General features: G+C 40.5%; 1 protein-coding gene across 2 annotated transcripts in view; it reads left to right on the top strand.

The window, feature by feature from the left end:
• Gpc4 (glypican 4) overlaps positions 1–19578 on the top strand; it is a 112844-nt gene extending 93266 nt beyond the window's left edge. The window contains exons 4-9 of one of the 2 annotated variants that reach the window (XM_029473193.1): positions 9061–9226; positions 15022–15152; positions 15240–15386; positions 17724–17860; positions 18456–18631; positions 18729–19578. In XM_029473193.1, coding sequence (XP_029329053.1) covers positions 9061–9226; positions 15022–15152; positions 15240–15386; positions 17724–17860; positions 18456–18631; positions 18729–18934 — 963 coding nt within the window. In that variant the 3' untranslated portion in view covers positions 18935–19578. The remainder of the gene's footprint in view (positions 1–9060; positions 9227–15021; positions 15153–15239; positions 15387–17723; positions 17861–18455; positions 18632–18728) is intronic. The other variant, XM_021153828.2, reaches the window with a different exon arrangement.
• Positions 19579–19856: the final 278 nt, after the last annotated feature.

The following is a 19856-nucleotide window of genomic DNA, read 5'->3' as shown; positions in this document are numbered from 1 at the left end:
GTATTCATTTTGTACTTCTTAAAAGACTTCTTAAAAGATAGTTCATAGTTTTATGGAAATACAGAGAATACAAGATATGTCATCTAAATTACACAGGACAAAGGTTATTTGCCAGTTTCTTGGCTAAAATAATATCATCAGGCTATATTAAGTATTATATCTGTAATATAATAATAATAATAATTCTGTTTTGGCTTCAGTGTTGAACTACTTCTGGACTTAAGGACTGATTTGAAACCAAAATTTTAAACTAAAGTTGCTTATATTATTTTAATAATACAATAGCAAAATACATAGACATTAAATCAGTTCCTAGAGATGCCAAAATAAGACATCTTGTATGGAATGTCCCTATGTAGCAGTATGCCAGGCATATTTATATATTTGAAAAAATACTTAACTGTTTTAATATTTTTGGACTGTAGCTCTCTGTTAAGCAATTAAACTTTTACTATGTGGGAGACGTAGCGATGAGCTGTCAAATGTATTTCAGAATGCGTAAGTACTAAATTCATATGACTAACTTATAATTAGGATTCTCTTCCAGTTTATATATTGAGTAATTTTTTTTTTCATGTCCGGGTTTCTTCACCTGCTAGTCCTTCCCAAGTGCATTTTCTTTGGAATAACAATTTAACATATGTAACTTTTTGGTACCTAATAAAATTAATGCCCTCTAGCCTGAAGAAAGGCCTTTTAGAGTAGAAAATATATTTGCCAAATGAGGAGACCCAAATCACTTGGCTACAAAGAGATGTTTAAAGGCAAACTGGAAAAGCCTCCTGGCTTTGGGGCAACTTGCTGGAATACTTAACTCAGAGATGGTCTCACTTTCTCTTTATAAGTGGACAACACCCTGGATTTCCAGTTTCCTTTTGTACTTCCAAGATGAATAATGATTTGATCAACACGATGCTTTTGAAAGGGCCAGTGGCACCAGCAAGCTTCCTTCCCTTCCATAGCAGGGCACTACTTGGTTGAAGTACTCTTGCCGTGCCTCACATTTGCTGGACCCAGCACTGTTAGCACACTCCTTAGAGCCTTAGGATTCCAACTGATGTGATGCCCCTGCATTAGGAACAGATGGTTCAAGAGGATCCTGCTGCTATGCATCTTTGTATTACTTACCGCATCGTTATCTGTCATGGTTCATGATGCATTTCTTGCTTACCTGCTTGTAACAGCAGTTTTGCCTGGGAGGATGGAGTCTATTGTGGTGCTTAAGAAATGCACAAGTGGTTACATGCATCATGAAAATTAATAGCTCTTCTGCCAAAGAGATACATTCTCATGGTTTCAATTAGCACTGGCATAATGGGTCTGTGTCTACACCCGCATGCCAAACTACAGGGACTATAATTAGACAATGGTGCTTTACCATCAAGATGTATGAATGACCATCCTGCCTTGAAAATGATTTCTGTGGATTCCTCTCTACTTCCCTTGATTCCAAATACTAGACAATTTTTTTAAATATTTTTCCCATACCATTATAAATGCAAATAAGCTTTTAAAAACATATATATTTATATGCATATATATATTTAATTTTTCCCCACACCTTTATAAATGGCAATAAGCTTTTAAGAAACCAAGTATAAACTTCCATTCTACCCTTAGTAATATTTTTCGCTTTAATGTAAAGGCTAGACTTGCAAAGGACATGGTAGAACTCAAGCTATGGTGAGGCTAGGGATGAGTTGGTATATCAAGAGGCGGAATAAGTGAAAGTTTCAAATATTCCAATTATATTAAGTGAATTAAACCAATCTCAGGACCACAAATTCTGGATATTTGCTTTATGATTTCTAAATTTTATATAGCTACATCAACAATGACATAAAAGCAGAAGAGAACTGTTAGGGCACAAAAGGAGACTAATGGGAGGCAAAAAGAGAGAGAAGGTAGGGGTAGTAGGGTGTGAGAAGCCATGCTCCATGTCCTTGTATGGAGACATCCTTAGGTAATAGTACCACATAAAACGAATATATACAATGAAAAATTTAAAAAAAATACTGCAAAGTATAAAAAAAAACCCAAAACTTGTAGAGTCTTTAAGGGAGTTAAAATAATCATATTTTCATTTTATGGGAGCATAACTGAGTCTAGTGATTTCACATAAAGAAAAAAAAAAGAGTTTCGGGTATTTGTACAGCTTCTATCTACAGTGTGCCCACAAGTATTCTTGAGTGAATGAATGGGAGCTATTCTATATATTATGCTTTCAAATTTTTCTTATCAGATCAACAGCAAGGAATGTCTCATATATATCTCTTGGCGCACGCACGTGCATGCGAGTGTGTGTGTGTGTGTGTGTGTGTGTGTGTGTGTGTACTGAATTCGAGATGACTTAGGAAATTGCTAAATAAACTCATCACATCCCACGGCAAGTGTGGGCTCCCTATCTCTTTTTCTTACCATAATTTGGTGCAATATTTCCTGTTGTTTTTGTTGGGTGCTTGTGTTACCAGGCAACAGATGAAAAGCTAGACCTTTGCTGTTTGTTTGGTGTGAGTGGCTGTGTAAAAAAAAAAAATGCAAGGGAGGGGGCATTTTGCAGCAACACATGCGTGTTCAGAGCTGGAATAAAGTACAAGGTAATGTGTTTCTAACTTGAGCGCAGCACGCCGACTTCAGTCGTTGTGTAATGTTGCTTAAAGCTCCTTGTGAATTTCTGAAATGAAATCCAGGCTGTGGGAAGAGTTCTGCTCCAGCATTTTTCTTTTTGTAAGATGCTCACTGGAGTTTTTAATGTGGGCCTCAAGTATGCAGGTTATTTGGTAGAAAGGCTCCATTGATGTATTTTATTTTTTAAAGAGGCTTTGACAAGGAGACTTTTCTATAAAGGTTTTTTAATAGCAGATATGGCATACAGATGTCATGATACATGCTCAGGAAGGCAAAGAGGAGGGGGTTGCTGCTATTGTCCCTCCTCCCCTTCCTCTCCTTCCTTTCCCTCTTCTTTCTACTTTTCCCCTCCCTTTCTCCGTTTTTCAGCTCTAAAATCCCTGTCTTTAAGCTACATTCCCAGCCTACAGTGAATACTTTTAAACAAAGTTAAGAAGAACATGAATGGCTTCCCAGTGACTCTTACTAGGCTATAGTCTGAGTAGCTTTCTAGAGTTGTCTTTATATTGGGAAAATGATAAGTCAATTGTAAAGAATTTTAAGTCTTTACAACTTTTAGCAATTGGATATTTGTGTATTAGGATTATGGATCAATCACTCAAATTGATTTTGGTGTTTGAGTTAGTACAGAACTGTTCAGTCCAGAAGCTAAACTCTCCTTAGCAAGAGTGAATACATGTTCTCCATAAATAATACCATCCCTTCTTCCTTCTATAAACCTTTTCTTCCTATAAACATTGTCTTATCTGGTAAGAATTCATTACCTCTGCTACATTTCGCTGAAGTTCTTTAAGTTTTAGAACTTAGGGAAAATATGAGTTATTTTCAGCCTGTTTGGTTAAAAGAGGAGCTTTTTTGTGATACTAGGGATGAAACCCAGGGCCTTGTGCTTGTTAAGCAAGTGTTCTGCCTCTCAGCTGCGATGCCCCATCCCACCCCCACCCCCAAGCCAAGGGAATGCCTTTCTACTATGTCCAGTGGTGTTTTCTTGAGCCTTTGAACTCTTTGTGAGCAGGGACAGTGAGTAATACACTGTAATTATATCTCTTTTCTCACTCCTATAGCAGCTTGAACAGTTTTCAAGTCATGGTGCTAGCACTCAGTAAGTCATTATTATTTTATTAAACAATATGTCCTTTCCTCCCAGTATCTATTATGCATTGCTCCATATATAGTTGTGTCCTAAATTGCCCTCTAACATAATCCCTGATTCATTTCACCAGTAAACCTGAAAAACTATACCTTATCACTAGAAAGCATCCAACGCTGTAGCTGATATAGAGTGTCCATTGAGTGTGCTGAAAGTGTATGAAGTCTGAGAACCCCTGTGTTGGCCCCAGGCTTCCTAGTTAGGCTTTGATTCCAAAGAAGTCATGTTGGTATTCACCAAAGCATCTGGGGCTCATAGTACTTTTCTGGCATGTGTGAGACCTAGATTTGATCCTCATCACTGACAAAAATGTTACACCTCAAGGAAGTTAACTGCATGCAGTGCAGAATCCCTGTCTACCTGTCTCTCAGGCTCAGCTTTTAGCTCTGCCAATTTCAGAAAGACAGCCACCACCCTCCCCCCCCCAACACATGTAAAAGCTAAGCAAGCATGTTCTCTGTGAGTGCTTTAAGCCATATTTTTGTTCAAAGGTAGAAGGGATATATATATATATATATATATATATATATATATATATATATATATATATTCATTCCTGTTCTGTCTTCAGAAGCTTTGAGAAACAACTATATCCCTAGGAGAAGTCTAAAAATTGTGACATCTTCTGAAATACAATCATAAATGTCCACCCACATTCTTATCCCAGCCCTAAGGATTTGGGAAGTGATTCATATCTAGACTCAGAGCCTCCTGAATGAAAGAAAAACATAGCAGCTATTAGTCAAGAGATGTGCCCCAAAGTCCCAGTCACATGGAACATTTGAAGTAGCATGCTGTGCCACATAGGAGAGTGCATAGCTGAGGATGAAATGGAGACCTTGGAGCATCTTGCTCTTTTAATTATCCCCTGTGTGGCATGAGCTGCTATTTGGTTTGGGGACTTCTGAAGTAAATCTATTTCAGTAAGTGAGTTTTAGAGCGAATGAAGGCAGTATTGACTTTCTTTTTGATGATCACCAGGTAATAGAATGTAAATGAACTTGATTTTTCCCTTTTTTTAAAAAGCTCCGTTGGGAGGCAGACGCAGGTGGATTTCTGAGTTCGAGGCCAGCCTGGTGTACAGAGTGAGTTCCAGGATAGCCAGGACTAAACAGAGAAACCTTGTCTCAAAAAACCAAGAAAGAAAGAAAGAAAGAAAGAAAGAGAGAGAGAGAGAGAGAGAAGAAAAGAAAAGAAAAGAAAAGAAAAGAAAAGAAAAGAAAAGAAAAGAAAAGAAAAGAAAAGAAGGAGGGAGGGAGGGAGGGAGGGNGGAGGGAGGGAAAGAAAGAAAGAAAGAAAGAAAGAAAGAAAGAAAGAAAGAAAGAAAGAAAGAAAGAAAGAAAGAAAGAAAGAAAGGAAGAAAGAAGGAAGGAAAGAAAACAAAATAAAGAGCTCCCCCAGCCAGGTGTAGTGGCACACAGCTTTAATCCCAGCAGAGACAGATGTGTCTCTTGAGTTCAAGGCCAGCCTGGTCCCAAAACAAATTATGGTATTATGACTGTATGTTTGCTTATGGATGAGAAAGGTCTAACCTTTCACTCCTCCCCAGGAGTGTACATATCCCATTGGAACTTGTGGAGAAGCATCCTGCAGTGCATTCATGGCCTGTTGTTACCATGTGACAGGCAGCAAGAACCATCCCTGGATCAACGGGGCTTTGAGCTTTTGCCAGAGACTCCAGAAGAGAATTTCTAGTGCACCACTATTCGCACACTAGTATTTACCCCTTTCTTTCCTGTGTTGATTGATACACCTTTGGCTTTTCAACTAACCTACTTTGCCTTTTACTAAGAAGTCCTCTGTGTTTCCATTTGCTAAACCCCAAGAGGTGGGGCTGTTGCAGAGTTAGAGTGAAGAGCTGTCCTTGTTACATCTACCATCCAGCCTTAGGCAGGTTGATAAAGCTCGGGTTCAGGGCCTAAAATGTTAGTTTATTGAAATATCTTCTACAAAGGGTAGGTCCTGTGGGCTCCCCCTTCAGGTCTTTAGATCCCCTGGCTATTGAAGAAAACCTCTTTATATACATGGTCTTGTCCTCCACGTGGGGCTTGCTTCCCAGGTTCTGCATTCTCTTTGTGTGAACCGTACATGGTGGTCTGATTTATGGCTGTGAAAATAAAGAACACTTTTTTTCTCTAGCTTTAATGTTTAGCATGTTCCTTCATCCCAGGTTTCTTATAACGTCTCCATCTCTCTTTACAGTTGTGGTGTATTTAGTGTTCCCATAGCATGTTATAGCCAAGTGCTCTGTGATCATTTTTTAGTAGTTAAGTAACAGATCACATGTAGAACTTGAGCTGGAAAAAAAAATGTTGCCAAACCCAGCTCCATAATCTTCCTTTAACTAAACACCACTGTGTCATATCATTTCATTTGGTCTCTGACTTTAAACTGAAGACTCCATCAGATTCATTTAGGGGCAGGCATCATGGGTCTACTGTATTTATGGTTTGACTTGCAGTTAAACTTGGGATGCAGTGTGTTGCTTCTTAGAGTTAGCTCCCTGACTCCATGAAAAATAAGTAGTAGAACAAGGGCTTCGGAAAATGCTTCTCGAATCTAATTATCGCAACTTGAACATCTTTGTTTACTTCCTGAAAGGGTCTATTCTACTTTGGGATTTATTTATGTTCCATAGAACAGGTTTCATATTCTAATGTAGAAATTCTCACCTCTCTTGATATCAGTAATAAACCCAGGCACGTGTGAAATGCTTGACATCTACTTGTTGACACTATAGGGCATTTAATCCACCAAGATACTGCTGGCTCTTAATAGTAATATTCAACATGCCATGTCCTGTTCCATAATTGTCCTGTTCCTCTTCCCTGCTCCTCCTCCTATTCCTCTGCTGCTTTCTATTTCTTCTCTTATTACTATTATCTTTTAAGCAGGGTGTCACTATTTAGACCAGACTGACTCTTCCTTGCTGTATTTTTGCCTCCATCTCCCATGTCTAGGATTAGAAGCATGCTCTAACCCATCCAGCTGTGTTGTGTTGTGGTTCTTTTTTTTTATAAGTCATTTACATAACCTTTACATCTCTAAGATCCAGCCATTTAGCAGTCTCTCTAATGTGGACTGGGACTAAAAATAAAAGAGAAAAATAAGCACTGCCTAAGAATAGAGGTTCCTATCTGCTGTTTAGGATGACCGGAAAATGTGACCCATTTGGGGAAACTTTGTGACACAGTGTTTGATAAGGTGTGATACTGGAATCAAATGTGGGAGGGTGACTGTCAGCAGGTTGTTTCATCTCTTTGGCTTGAGTTTGCTTATCTCTACAATGTGAGAGCAACATTACTGGTGATAGTTGAGGCCCCTTCCGGTGCAGATCCTATGACTTGGGCACCCTTCCTTCTTGAGGCCCGCTTGTTCATCTGGAAAATGAGAGGTGAATGAGCATCAAAATCCTAACAATGTGTGACTTCAAAGGAATGAACTTTCAGCTATCCAGAAAATCTACTTATACAGAGAGGCCAATCCTCAAGGATATTGGTTAGCCAGAATTTTACTGTACATTAATACACAGTTAAAGGGACTAATTTAGTGTTTAGGAAAACATTTGGGACTGGTTAAAACTGTGGAAAAATTCTAACTCTTCATAGAGAATGTTGCGTTTAGTGTATACAATTACCATTTTGTTGTATGCTTTCCCCCTTTTATGCTAGACTTCTTTGGGGAAATAAGCCAGAGAAGAATGTGTGTGTGTGTGTGTGTGTGTGTGTGTGTGTACTTACCAGATAGGAGACTGACAATACTAATCTCTGTTCCTGTTACTAAGGGCGCTGTTGATTAAGTGATAGCCAAAGTAACATACCAGAGCAGGTGACATGCACGGCTAGTCACCCAGCATCACAGTGATAGCATTTCTGGGATGGATTTGCTCCCTGTGATAGTATCAACTTCTAAAAGTCTTTGTCTGAAGAGCTAGTTGATGATGATAGTGAAGAGTGCACTAATCCTCTGATAAAGGCTCCAAAAGAGAAGAGGGCAGAGAGAGTAAGCCAGGAACTTTCAGTTAGCTGCTGGCACTTGGTTCTTAGCTGTGATCCTTTCTGCCTATTGATGGAAATGAATGACAGGATGGGATTGGCTTTTTCATGACCCCAAACAATTTTATCCTCCACATCTAGAAAGATGACAGTAAATGCCATTGCTCTGCAGAGGAGGGCTATCCTTGTCTGACTTGAGTAATATTTTTATCATTGCTATTTGACTCCTTAGCAGACATTCATCTGTAGGGTCTCCCAGTTTCTGTTCAGTGTCCAAGACCTTCAAAATTCTGGCCACACACACACAATCTTCCCACCCTGGCATTCCCCTACACTGGAGGAATCAAACACCCTCAGGCCCAAGGTCCTCTCCTCCCACTGATATCCAACAAGGCCATCTTCTTCCACATATGTGGCCAGCGCCATGGGTTGCTCCATGTGTACGGTAGTCCAGTCCCCGGGAGCTCCAGGGAATCTGGTCTGTTGATACTTTTGGTCCCTCCATGGAACTGCAGACACCATTAGCTCCTTTAGTTCCTTCTCCAACTCCTCCACCAGGGACCCTGAGCTCAGTCCAATGGTTGGCTGTGAGCATCTGCCTCTATATTTGTCAGGCTCTGGGAGAGCCTCTAATGAGAGAGCCATATCAGACTCGAGTCAACATGCATTTTGGCATCCACAAATAAATAGTGTCTGGGTTTGGTGACTATATATGAGATTGATCCCCAGGTGGGGCAGTCTCTGGATGGCCTTTCCTTCAGCCTCTACTCCACACTTTGCCTCCATATTTCCTCCTATATTTTTTTTCCCTTCTAAGAAGCACTGAAGCCTCCACACTTTGATCTTCCTTCTTCTTGGGGTTCATACGGTCTAGAGAGATGACTCAGCCATTAAAGGCTAGGCTCACAACCAAAAATAGAAGAAAGGGCAGTCTTAGAATCAGTATTTCAGAAGTTGTACCAATGTTGTAGTCTGACATTTAAGAAAGTAGTGGTTGAAGCAGGCCATGCACAGGGTCTTGAGTTCCAGCTGCACTAGAAATAGCAAATGAATGAAGAAAAACAAACCTCATGTGATACTCACCTCAACATTAACTCTAGATTTCCAGCATCTGTCTTCTTCCACTTGTCTGATCTCCCTCTTAGTTGATTTCCATTGGAGGCAAGCTTCCTAATTGGGAACAGCATCAACTCATCCATCCTTAAGTTCATGGTTGATGCTCCAGTGTCAGTTGTGTCTATTTAAATTCACCCATGATTTTCTTGTTTTTTCCCTGTCACCCATTAGGTGAACCCCACATCTCATTGCACCCATGCACTGCTGAAGATGATCTACTGCTCCCACTGCCGAGGCCTGGTGACTGTGAAGCCCTGTTACAACTATTGCTCAAACATCATGCGAGGCTGTTTGGCCAACCAAGGAGACCTTGATTTTGAGTGGAACAATTTCATAGGTAAGCAAGTGATTGATGTTCTGTGTTTTACTAGAGATGACTCCACTTCTGGCCGCAAGGACTGTTGTCATTGCCAGGTATGAAATTTTCAATTCATTTTAGTATTAGACGTTCGCCAGACTCTTGGCTCTGCTACACGAAGTACTTTGAGGTTAGTAAAATCAGTACTTCAAGTCAGTGTCCTCTTTCAGTTAGATACACCGACTTTTAATGTTGCAGAGGTACCTTTTTGATATTTTCTGAGAAACTCAGGTTTAGACCTCATCCTAGGTCGTTCTTTCTTCATGTTCCCTCTGATGTAGTCTTCACAGAGCCAGAAAAGTAGCTTTGAAGAGTCTCTCTTGGGCTGGGCAGGTGGCTCAGTGGGCAAAGTGCTTGTTTTGCAAGAATAAGGGTCTATGTTTGATCTCAAGAACCAGAAAAAAAAGCTAGGTATGGTGGTGTATGTGTATCCCAGGATTTGGTTGGTAGAGACACTCAGCCCAGCCTTAGAACAGTGCCTCCAGGACAGTGAGAAAGACCCTGTCTCACAAAGATAAGGGTGAAAGTAGCATTGGTGGGGAACCTGAAGGAGTTCTTTTTTTACTTGATATCTAAGGTTGATGTAACAACAACCTGTCTCTGCCTGCCTGTCTGCCTTTGTCTGTCTGTCTGTCTGTATCTGTCTGTCTGTCTCTCTCTCATTTTTTTTTTTTATATTGCAACCAAATCTTTGGGAGACTGACCAGATTTGCACTGGATCATCGGATTAGAACTCTGATATGGAAAATTACTGGATTTGTTTTTGTAGGGGACTTAGCCATGGTCGACTCCTCTTATGTGAGTGGACAGAGTCTTTCTCTGATGGTTTGGAATATAGAACTGTTCAGTGTTTCTGCCACTTAGGAAAACATTACTAGAACCCAGACCATACTCTGAGCAAGCTAGCTAGGTTCTGAGAAGGGCAATTAGGATTTCTGGGAAAACACAAGCAGTCATCTACTTTAGTGCCCAATGTGTGCATTAGTCCTGCAACCTCCAAGGCCAACATTGGAATTTATAAAGCCCAGCGCTGCTGGAACATCATTCACATGCTGAGAGTCTACCAATTCATTCTCTCACTCCCTAATCACATTTACAGAATTGCAGTCTTTATAGAAAGCAAGGTTTTGTTAAATCATTGACATCATGGAGCACGCATGTCATTTGTTCCCTTGAATTTGCTTTATTTTGTTTCATTTTGTTTGTTTGGGGGGGCTTAATTTTTCTTTTCTTTCCCCTTTTTTGGGGGTAGAGAAAATTGTAGTAAAATCCTTTTTTTTTTTTTAGACTGAGGGTGACTTGCCGTATTAAGTCTGTTTGAAAGTGCATCAATAAATTGGCTCCCACCGATTCTTAAACATAGACATTGGAGGGAAAAGACGTAAATATTAAGCACTTAAGCACAAATGTGGCTTAAATAGCTCAGAGCTGGAAACCATGGGGGAAAAAAAGCTTTTACACACAGAATGAAACCAGGGGAGAAAGCCAAAATTTCCCATGGGAATAAAAACTATGATGCGTCCCCATCTAAGCACCTCCCCTACATTAGGCCCTCCCATAGCCAGTTGTTAAATTTGTAATTCACTTATTTTTCCCTCCTAAATTTCTGTGTTGGGTTGGTTGGTTTGCTTTGCTTTGCTTTCTTTCTTGCCAAGTAGCCCAGGCTGCCTCCAACTCACCATCTTCTAGCCTCTGCCTCCAGATGGCTGGAATTGCAGGTGTACTGTACCACAGCTGGTTAAACTTAGTTCTTAGATGGTGGGGCTTTTATTAAACTTCTGCACATAGTAGGCTTGTCTTTGGGACAAGGGCATCTTTGGCATGCAGTACAAAACTGTGGTGACAGTGATTAAGCTTTGGTTCCTTTCTTACCTAGGCACCCTGAGGACAATACAGGGGCATTTGCCACAGTGTACTCTGTTATTTCATCCTGCCCAGCGACTACTACCAAGGCCTTCTCACATCCTTGTATTAAATAAATTACAAATTTCTCTACGTCTCTTCTAAGATGTTACAGATCCGCAGCATATCAGAAACATACTCTGGCTGGCTTAAGTAATGTTTTCAGCCTTAAGTTGTTGCTGCTGTTCTTGGAGTGTATTTTTTAAATTGCATGTGCTATCTGTGAAGAAACAAAATTAAACCCAAGTGAAAATGGATGGGGTTTTGGAATTGATTTTCTGCAGCTATTTTAAATGATACTTTTTGGAGTAGTGTAGTATGCAATTGTATGTAAATATTTTTAATGGACACACTACTCTTTATTTCTAATAAGCTGATTTAAAAGGCCAGGCATAATAATAGACATGTTTATCTCCTGTTCTTTTTCATGGGTTTTTCACAAGGGTTTAATTAATCTCCTCCATGGTCGTACAATTCAGTCCCAATTACACGACTCTGCTGTAAATATTCATTTCTCTCTCTCTCTCTCTCTCTCTCTCTCTCTCTCTCTCTCTCTCTCTCTCTGGAATTTTTCTTTGCTGTTTAAATGTCTGCACAGTTACTGCATAGTGAAAGATTTTTTGTTAATCACATCTTGGGGTTAAGTTGGGAAACTGCATTCAGCTCTTCAGTCAGGTTGGGAAGCTAAAGGTGTAGGTCTCTCATTCTTTATTGGAGACAAAATGAAAAAGGAGTCACTTTCCCTAGTGAGAAGGGAATACTTTTTTTCAACATTGTTTTTTTATGAGCATACATTAATTATACATAATAATGGGTTTCATATGACATTTCATATATGCATATAATGTATTTGATCATACTCATCCTAATTGCTCTACTTGTCCCCTCCCACTCCTGCTGATTCCCAAGACAGGGATGCTCTTCTGAGTGAGTTGGGAAGGGGCCATTTAGACCAGTGCCTTGAGCTGCTCTGTGGTTGGACCAGATTTGACTCTTTCTGAAACCAAGTAGGGATTTTTCCAAGTCAGCTTTGCTGCTGGGCTCTCCCTGTATCCACAACTACATCTGCCTATCACCACAAGTTCTAAGTGCTAAGTCTTGCCAGTCTTCAACAGGATGGGTCCAAATATAGGAAACACCTTTGAAAACTTGCCTTTGTAGCAGGCAGATACAAAGCCTTCAATTTACAGAGTAAACCAAATGCTGGCCCTTTGATTACCCCAAAAGAAGTTTGTTTTCAGAGAATCATAAATTATTCTTAGGTTCAACTTGTCTGTCACATACTGTGCCTCCGTTAACACTCATTTGACTCAGAGCCAACCCTATTAGTGTCATATGTTGTTTGCTGCCAATGGGACTTTAGTATTGGAATTGCTGACAAGGACACTAGCCAGTTCTTGGCAGGAGACAGTAGCAAGTATAATATCACATGCATATGAAAATTGTTTCCTCTATCAACCAGAAAGAAAATAAAACACCAGAGCAGCCATCTTTAGATTCTTCTTGGTAATTTTTAGGGGGCGGGGGATTGGTGGCAGCTACTGGTCAATAGATGGCCAGACATAACTTCCTGCAGGGTTAGAGGCAGCTTTCACTGTGGGCTGTGAGCCACCGGCAGAATACATCTTCACTGGCATTCTTCAGCTGGGCAACACACAACACCATGGTACCGGCCCCAACAAAGGCCTGGTTTCCCTCTCCATTCCCAGGTCCTTGTCTATGGCCAGCAGCTCTGAGTTTACAAAGACACCAAACAGCCAGAAGAATTAGGGTTTATGTTTCCATTCAGTCTTTAACAAGCACATTAGCGATCAATCTGGCCTTTCCTCACCACGAGGCGAATAAGTAGGTACAAAATACACCCCCCCATTTAAGCCTCTGATTTTAGATGTTTATTATCTATTCATAATATTTTTATTTGGAGCCAGCAATATTTCTTGGCTTGCGAAGGAATGTGCTTTCTGTATGTGGCGGTCCTGACACTTTGACAGCGATGAACATATTTACGTTGTGCTCCACTTGTTTGCATAAGTCGCCTTTCGCTGCTAGCACATCCAAAGCATTTTTCCTCTCTCCTCTAGTACAATGGCATATTCATGCTGTCAGCCTTTCCTTAAAGGTTAGAGGCACCACTTTATTGGTGCTTACCACAATGCAGTCTGAAACTTCATTTGCTGTTACTTTAAGATACTGCACTTCACAGAAATCTGTTCATGGTTGGTGACTTTGGAATTGTAGTTTAGAGAAATGACCTCACACTTTAAAATGTTGTGTAGCATTTGTGGTAGGCTGAAGACAAAAGGTCGATAACCAACTTCGATTTCGTTTACATTTTGATAGTTAAAGCTTCCCCCCCACTAGAAAATTAGGTAGAGGCTCAGCTGGGGTAGCAGCCTAGAGGGACACCCAGCCTTCCGGAAAAGAATACTTCTTTCTGGGTCTTGACATTGAAGTGCCTAGAGGAGTAGACAATGGGGATCTAACTCCTTTTGCTTGTCATTCATTGGCATTGAAAGTGTAAAAGAGAAAACCCCATTTAAGTTACCAGTTGGGCTCAGCTTTTAAGAGCACTTAATTGCTCTTCCAGAGGTCCATCAGGTGCCTCACTATCGCCTCTAAGTCCAGGTCCAGGGGATCAGACAACTGTGGCTCCATAGGCACCCACTCTTCATTTGTATATATATCCACAGACAGACAGACAACACACACACACACACACACACACACACACAAAAATTAATAATAATAAAAAGGAAGCTGGAGAGATGGCTCAGCAGATAAGAACACTAGCTGTTCTTCCAGAGGACCTGAGTTCAATTCCCAGCAACCACATGGTGGCTCACAACCATCTGTCATGGGATCCGATGCCCTCTTCTGGTATGCAGGTATACAAGCAGATGGGACACTCATATACATAAAATAAATAAATAAAACTTAAAAAATAATAATAGTAAAAATATTTTTTAGTTTACTGTTTAATAATTATGCGTCCTTTTCTCCTTGGGTGTGGGGATGGATTTTCATTTCCAAGTGTTCTACTTTTGTGCAAGTATCAGGTAAAAATACCAACTCACAATCCCCAAATGCACAGATGGCAGGAAAACAAATAACAGCTTGTTTTCTTTAAGGAATCCAGTACTTGCTAGAAAATGCCAGGTTCCTCCAAAGTCTAAAAGCCACTTGCAGGTATCAGTGAAGTGACACACCACAAATGGACAATGTTTGTGCAGTGCATGTTGTCTCATGGTTTCACCGGACTACAAAAAGGCGTGTGTTTTACTACTAAATCAGTTGAGGCTCTCACATTGGCAAATGAGCTTATCTTAGCCCCCAAATTGCAAGCCTCAAAGTTTCATTATTTGAAGTCTTTAGAATCCCCTGAACACTTTCATTTCTATTATCCAACTGTGCACACAGGGATCTGAAATGTCTAAATGAAATGAAAGAAAAGAATTGGTGTGCCAGGATTGTAACTGATTTATGTTTTCAAGTCTCGTAAATGGAACCTGAAAGGAAAAGATCCCAGGGAAGTGTCTGGGAGAACAGGCCTGGTACTCTGCCCCCAGCTTCATTGGCAGCTGAATGCTAGCTGACACACTTCAAGGACTGAACAATCTCAATGATAGATGATTCCTGATTGAATTACCACAGAACAGAAAATTCATCTGGCCCTTTCACACTTTAGTATACTACTGATGCATAATGTATAGATACAATTTGAACTCATGGAAATGACTAGAAAATACGAATAAATTGAAAAAAAGTCTGTTTTCTTTTTCTCTCCAGAAAGAAAAGGCTGTGAAATAACCAAGACTGATACTCAGATCTGTACTAATGATATGCTGTCTGTGTTTTTCTCCAAACCTTGTTAGATGCTATGCTGATGGTGGCAGAGAGGCTGGAGGGTCCTTTCAACATTGAGTCCGTTATGGATCCCATCGATGTGAAGATTTCTGATGCTATCATGAACATGCAGGATAATAGTGTTCAAGTGTCTCAGAAGGTATTGAAGGCTGGGCAGGATGGCTAGAGATGCCCACTGTCTTGTCCTGTAAAGTCCCTAATAAAAACTCACTCACTTCCAATGCAGGTTTTCCAAGGCTGTGGACCTCCGAAGCCTCTCCCAGCTGGACGAATTTCTCGATCCATCTCTGAAAGTGCCTTCAGTGCTCGATTCAGACCTTATCATCCAGAGCAACGCCCAACCACGGCAGCTGGCACTAGTTTGGACCGACTGGTGAGCTCTTTAGCAGGGATGGGTGTGTTTAATGGCAAGGAACTGCAAACATTTGCTTCAAAATGAACTTTTCCTTGGAAAGCATGGACGCATGAGTCTTGAGTCTTTTATATTCCAGCTTTTTAATGTAGTTATGTGTGGGTGGCAGTGAATGTACCTCGTTTTCTGTCTCAGAAAGTTCTTGTATCATCAAGGAAATGGGCTGTAACACGTTTCATCTCCCGACTTCCCTTTAATGTCACTGTGTGTTTACTTAGCATCTGTTATATACCTGCCATTAGGTTATGCCCCAGGGGAAGCTCAGAGCAATAATAAGACAGGGCCTTGGTATCAAAAGACCTCAACAAAGGGAGAGTCTAAGCTGTTCAATAGGTTCCAAAATAGCCTAGGACTAAACAACTTAAAACCCTGAATTGATTTCATAGGATAACATTAACTTCTTTTTTTTTTTTTTTTTAACTTCTTATGGTCATGCATGGATTTACTTTTTTGGCCAATAAAACCAATAATGTCGCTGGGCGTGGTGGCGCACGCCTTTAATCCCAGCAATTGGGAGGCAGAGGCAGGCAGATTTCTGAGTTCGAGGCCAGCCTGGTCTACAAAGTGAGTTCCAGGACAGCCAGGGCTATACAGAGAAACCCTGTCTCNGTCTACAAAGTGAGTTCCAGGACAGCCAGGGCTATACAGAGAAACCCTGTCTCGAAAAACCAAAAAAAAAAAAAAAAAAAAAAAAAAAAAAAACAATAATGTCAATTTAAGCCATCCCCATACTATTTGCATTATTTGTGCTATACACAAAATGTCCAGACGTGATCACCATTCACCTTGTACATAGAAAGCAAATGAACAACGACCTCTGGGTAAAAAAAGATATCTTTACCATTGGCTACGGTTTCCTAATCACCTTTTCCAAGTAAATGTCCTCATACTGAAAAGCAATCTTGATTCAGTCCATCTTTATTGTATTTTAAATATTTCAAAAACTTTAGTGATATATTTTAGTGTATTAGATTTTAAAGTTAAAGTGATTTGAGGGCAGAGAGCCACGTGGTATAAGGTGAAAGGAGATAATATTATGATAGGAAAATAGATACTTTTAAATACCAACTCACAATCCCCAAATGCACAGATGGCAGGAAAACAAATAACAGCTTGTTTTCTTTAAGGAATCTGGTACTTGCGAGAAAATGCTAGGTTCCCCCAAAGTCTAAAAGTGACTTGTGGCCATCAGTGAAGTGACACACCACAAATGAACAAGATTACATATATGGCAGCATGCTGTGGTAACCTGGGAATACTAGTATAGTAGTAGTAAGGACCATAGAGCAGGAAGCCTGACAGGACGCTGATGTGAAAGGAGGACAAATAATGTCAGTAAAGTTTTCCTGTGTGATGTGGATGCTTGGTTCAGACTGTAAAATCCTGGAGTGAAAGATTGTGTTTGCAGAGTATAGGGCTGGGTGCACCTCAGATGGCAATTACATGAGGAGGTAGAGAACGGATCCAGGTAGCTCCTTTAAAGTTTGCATTTGAGCTATTAATTCCTTTGAGAGATTATTTATTTCTAAGCGTAAAACCTGTATATTTTTCTTCAGCCCATTCTTGAAACAGCGAGTTGCATATAATCCACAGATACTTAGAAATGATCAAAAAGGTATATCTATAAGTAGTTTGGATTTGGCTTGGTTGTTTGAGATGGCTATATGTTAGCAACGTTATTTGCCTGCTTGTGGTTTTTATTATTATTTCATATATATAAGTGTTTTGCTTGCATGTATGTGTGTGTGTATGACCTGTGTAAGGGTCAGTTAAAAGGCACAAAAGGGCATCAGATCCTCTGAAACTGAACTTACAGACAGTTGTTGTGAGCTATCAAGTGGGTACTAGGGATAAACCCAGATCCTCCGCAAGAGCACTAAGAACTCTTAAGCACGGAATCATCTCTCTAGCCCCATTGTATGGTTTAAATATGTATATAATGTGTTTTGATGATATGTATCCCTGTTATCCTTTTTTGTTGTCTTCCAAGTTAGTCCCCTTTCTACTCGTATTTGATGTGTATGTATGTGTCAATGAGTTTAATAGGATTAATTAAAGAAGCAAGGGTGAGGGGTTATTTACAGAATCATAGGCAGCTTGTCACTGGCTATACATCTGACAAAATGGAATGGGCTTTTGCTTTGTGTCCCAGGCTGATTTGGAACTCACTGTAGATCAGTCAACGCTGACCTCAAACTTGAAACCCTCCTCCTGCCTTAGCCTCCTGTCTGCTGGGATCATACATGGTAGTTTCACATTCATACATGGACAGACCTTTTTCTTCTTTCTTTCCCTTAGGTTACTGATGTCAAGGAGAAACTGAAACAAGCTAAGAAGTTCTGGTCCTCTCTCCCAAGCACCGTTTGCAATGATGAGAGGATGGCAGCAGGAAATGAAAATGAGGATGACTGCTGGAATGGCAAAGGCAAAAGCAGGTCAGCCCTCCCCACCCCCCAGGGAAGTAGCATCCTCTCCCATCCAGATGCCTGGCTGGCCTTCCAACATGGCTCTCTCAGCTGGTACCCAAGGGAAGCAGCTTCCAGTAGGTAGTGATGACAGAAGGTTTCTTGATAACCTTAGGCATGAGCTTCCCATTTAGGTGTTTAAAAAGGCACCCAGATACTTACAAAGGACTAAGCCTGGCAGTAGTTATATTCTACTATTAAGGGCTATTAAAAAATATTTAGTGCCTGTGGCCCTTGTATCAGGGGTCTGGCTTTATATAGCACCATTACTCAAAAGGTCACATTCTCTTTCTTGATTCTATGTGTCCATCCTGGCACACTCTGTGAGATAAGCACCTATTGAGAGAGTGTTTTTCTTTGACAGAATAATTGCCACAAAAAAGGGAATCATTTTCAAAAAGATCACAGGCAGATCACAGAAAGTACACCTTCCCAGGATACTGAGTAATTATAGTTGATTGTAAATGGAAGAACTTCTGTTCCACCATGCTCAGTGGAGATTCTAAAACTGAGCAAAGTCTTCAAGCTAAGTGATTGTGTCAACAGGACCATTTCTTCATTTCAGGTACCTGTTTGCAGTGACAGGAAATGGATTGGCCAACCAGGGCAACAACCCAGAAGTCCAGGTTGACACCAGCAAGCCAGACATACTGATCCTTCGTCAGATCATGGCCCTTCGGGTTATGACCAGTAAAATGAAGAATGCTTACAATGGAAATGACGTGGACTTCTTTGACATCAGTAAGCATTGGTGACTTTCAAGTGCAGGGGGGGGGGTGGTGTTCTCTGACTTGGTGAGAATATGTGCGATGGACTTCCTGTTCTCTTTCCAATGTAGGTGATGAGAGTAGTGGAGAGGGAAGTGGAAGCGGATGTGAATATCAGCAGTGCCCTTCGGAGTTCGAGTACAACGCCACTGACCATTCTGGGAAGAGCGCCAACGAGAAAGCTGACAGTGCTGGTGGTGCCCATGCAGAGGCAAAGCCCTACCTCCTCGCTGCTCTCTGCATCCTGTTCCTCGCTGTGCAGGGAGAGTGGAGATAATTGTCAAACTCTGAGTAAAAGTGTTCGTCATCAGAAAGTTCAAAGGCACCAAGTTCTCACTTTTTTTTTTTTTTTTTTTTACCATCCTAGTGACTTTGCTTTTTAAATGAATGGACAACAATGTACAGTTTTTACTGTGTGGCCACTGGTTTAAGCAATGTTGACTTTGTTTTTTTCATTCAGTTTGAGGGGACAGCGGGGCCTCCTGCCTTTAAGTTTGTTCCCTCCCTCATCTCCCCCCTCCTTTGAGACTCGTGTTCTGCGTGGCTAGCAGTGTAGGTACAGAACTGTAGTTAGTTGTGCATTGGTGATCTTGTTTTCTTTGTTGGCTTCTCTGATTTTATTTGTGGGGTTTTTCTTTTCCAATTATGGTCTCACCTTGTTTCTCACAAGAAAACCAGGGTCCTTTCTTGGCATGTAACATGTACGTATTTCTGAAATATTAAATAGCTGTACAGAAGCAGGTTTATTTATCATGTTATCTTATTAAAAGAAAAAGCCCAAACAAGCTGGAAAATTTCCATTTATCCCTGTTATTTTAGCTGCCTTATTGGGAGAGAAGTGGAGTTGACTTTGGGTTTTCTTTCTTTCTTTCTTTCTTTCTTTCTTTCTTTCTTTCTTTCTTTCTTTCTTTCTTTCTTTCTTTCTTCCTTCCTTCCTTCCTTCCTTTCCTTTCTTCCCTTTCTTCCCTTTTTGTTCTTTTCTTTCTTTCTTTCTTTCTTTCTTTCTTTCTTTCTTTCTTTCTTTCTTTCTTTCTTTCTTTCATTTATATTAAGTTAGGACAGAATGTGAAGGCACAAGCAGGGTTCTGAGCCAATTGCCAGACTGTGTTCAAACACCAGGACAAGAACAGAATGAGACTTCATTCATAGTTGGAGGTTGGAAGAGACTGCAGATCACCCATTTTTTTTTATTGAGTTGA

Source organism: Mus caroli, chromosome X, assembly GCF_900094665.2.
Source record: "Mus caroli chromosome X, CAROLI_EIJ_v1.1, whole genome shotgun sequence".
Lineage (NCBI taxonomy): Eukaryota > Metazoa > Chordata > Mammalia > Rodentia > Muridae > Mus > Mus caroli.
This window is presented reverse-complemented; position numbering and strand designations above follow the sequence as displayed.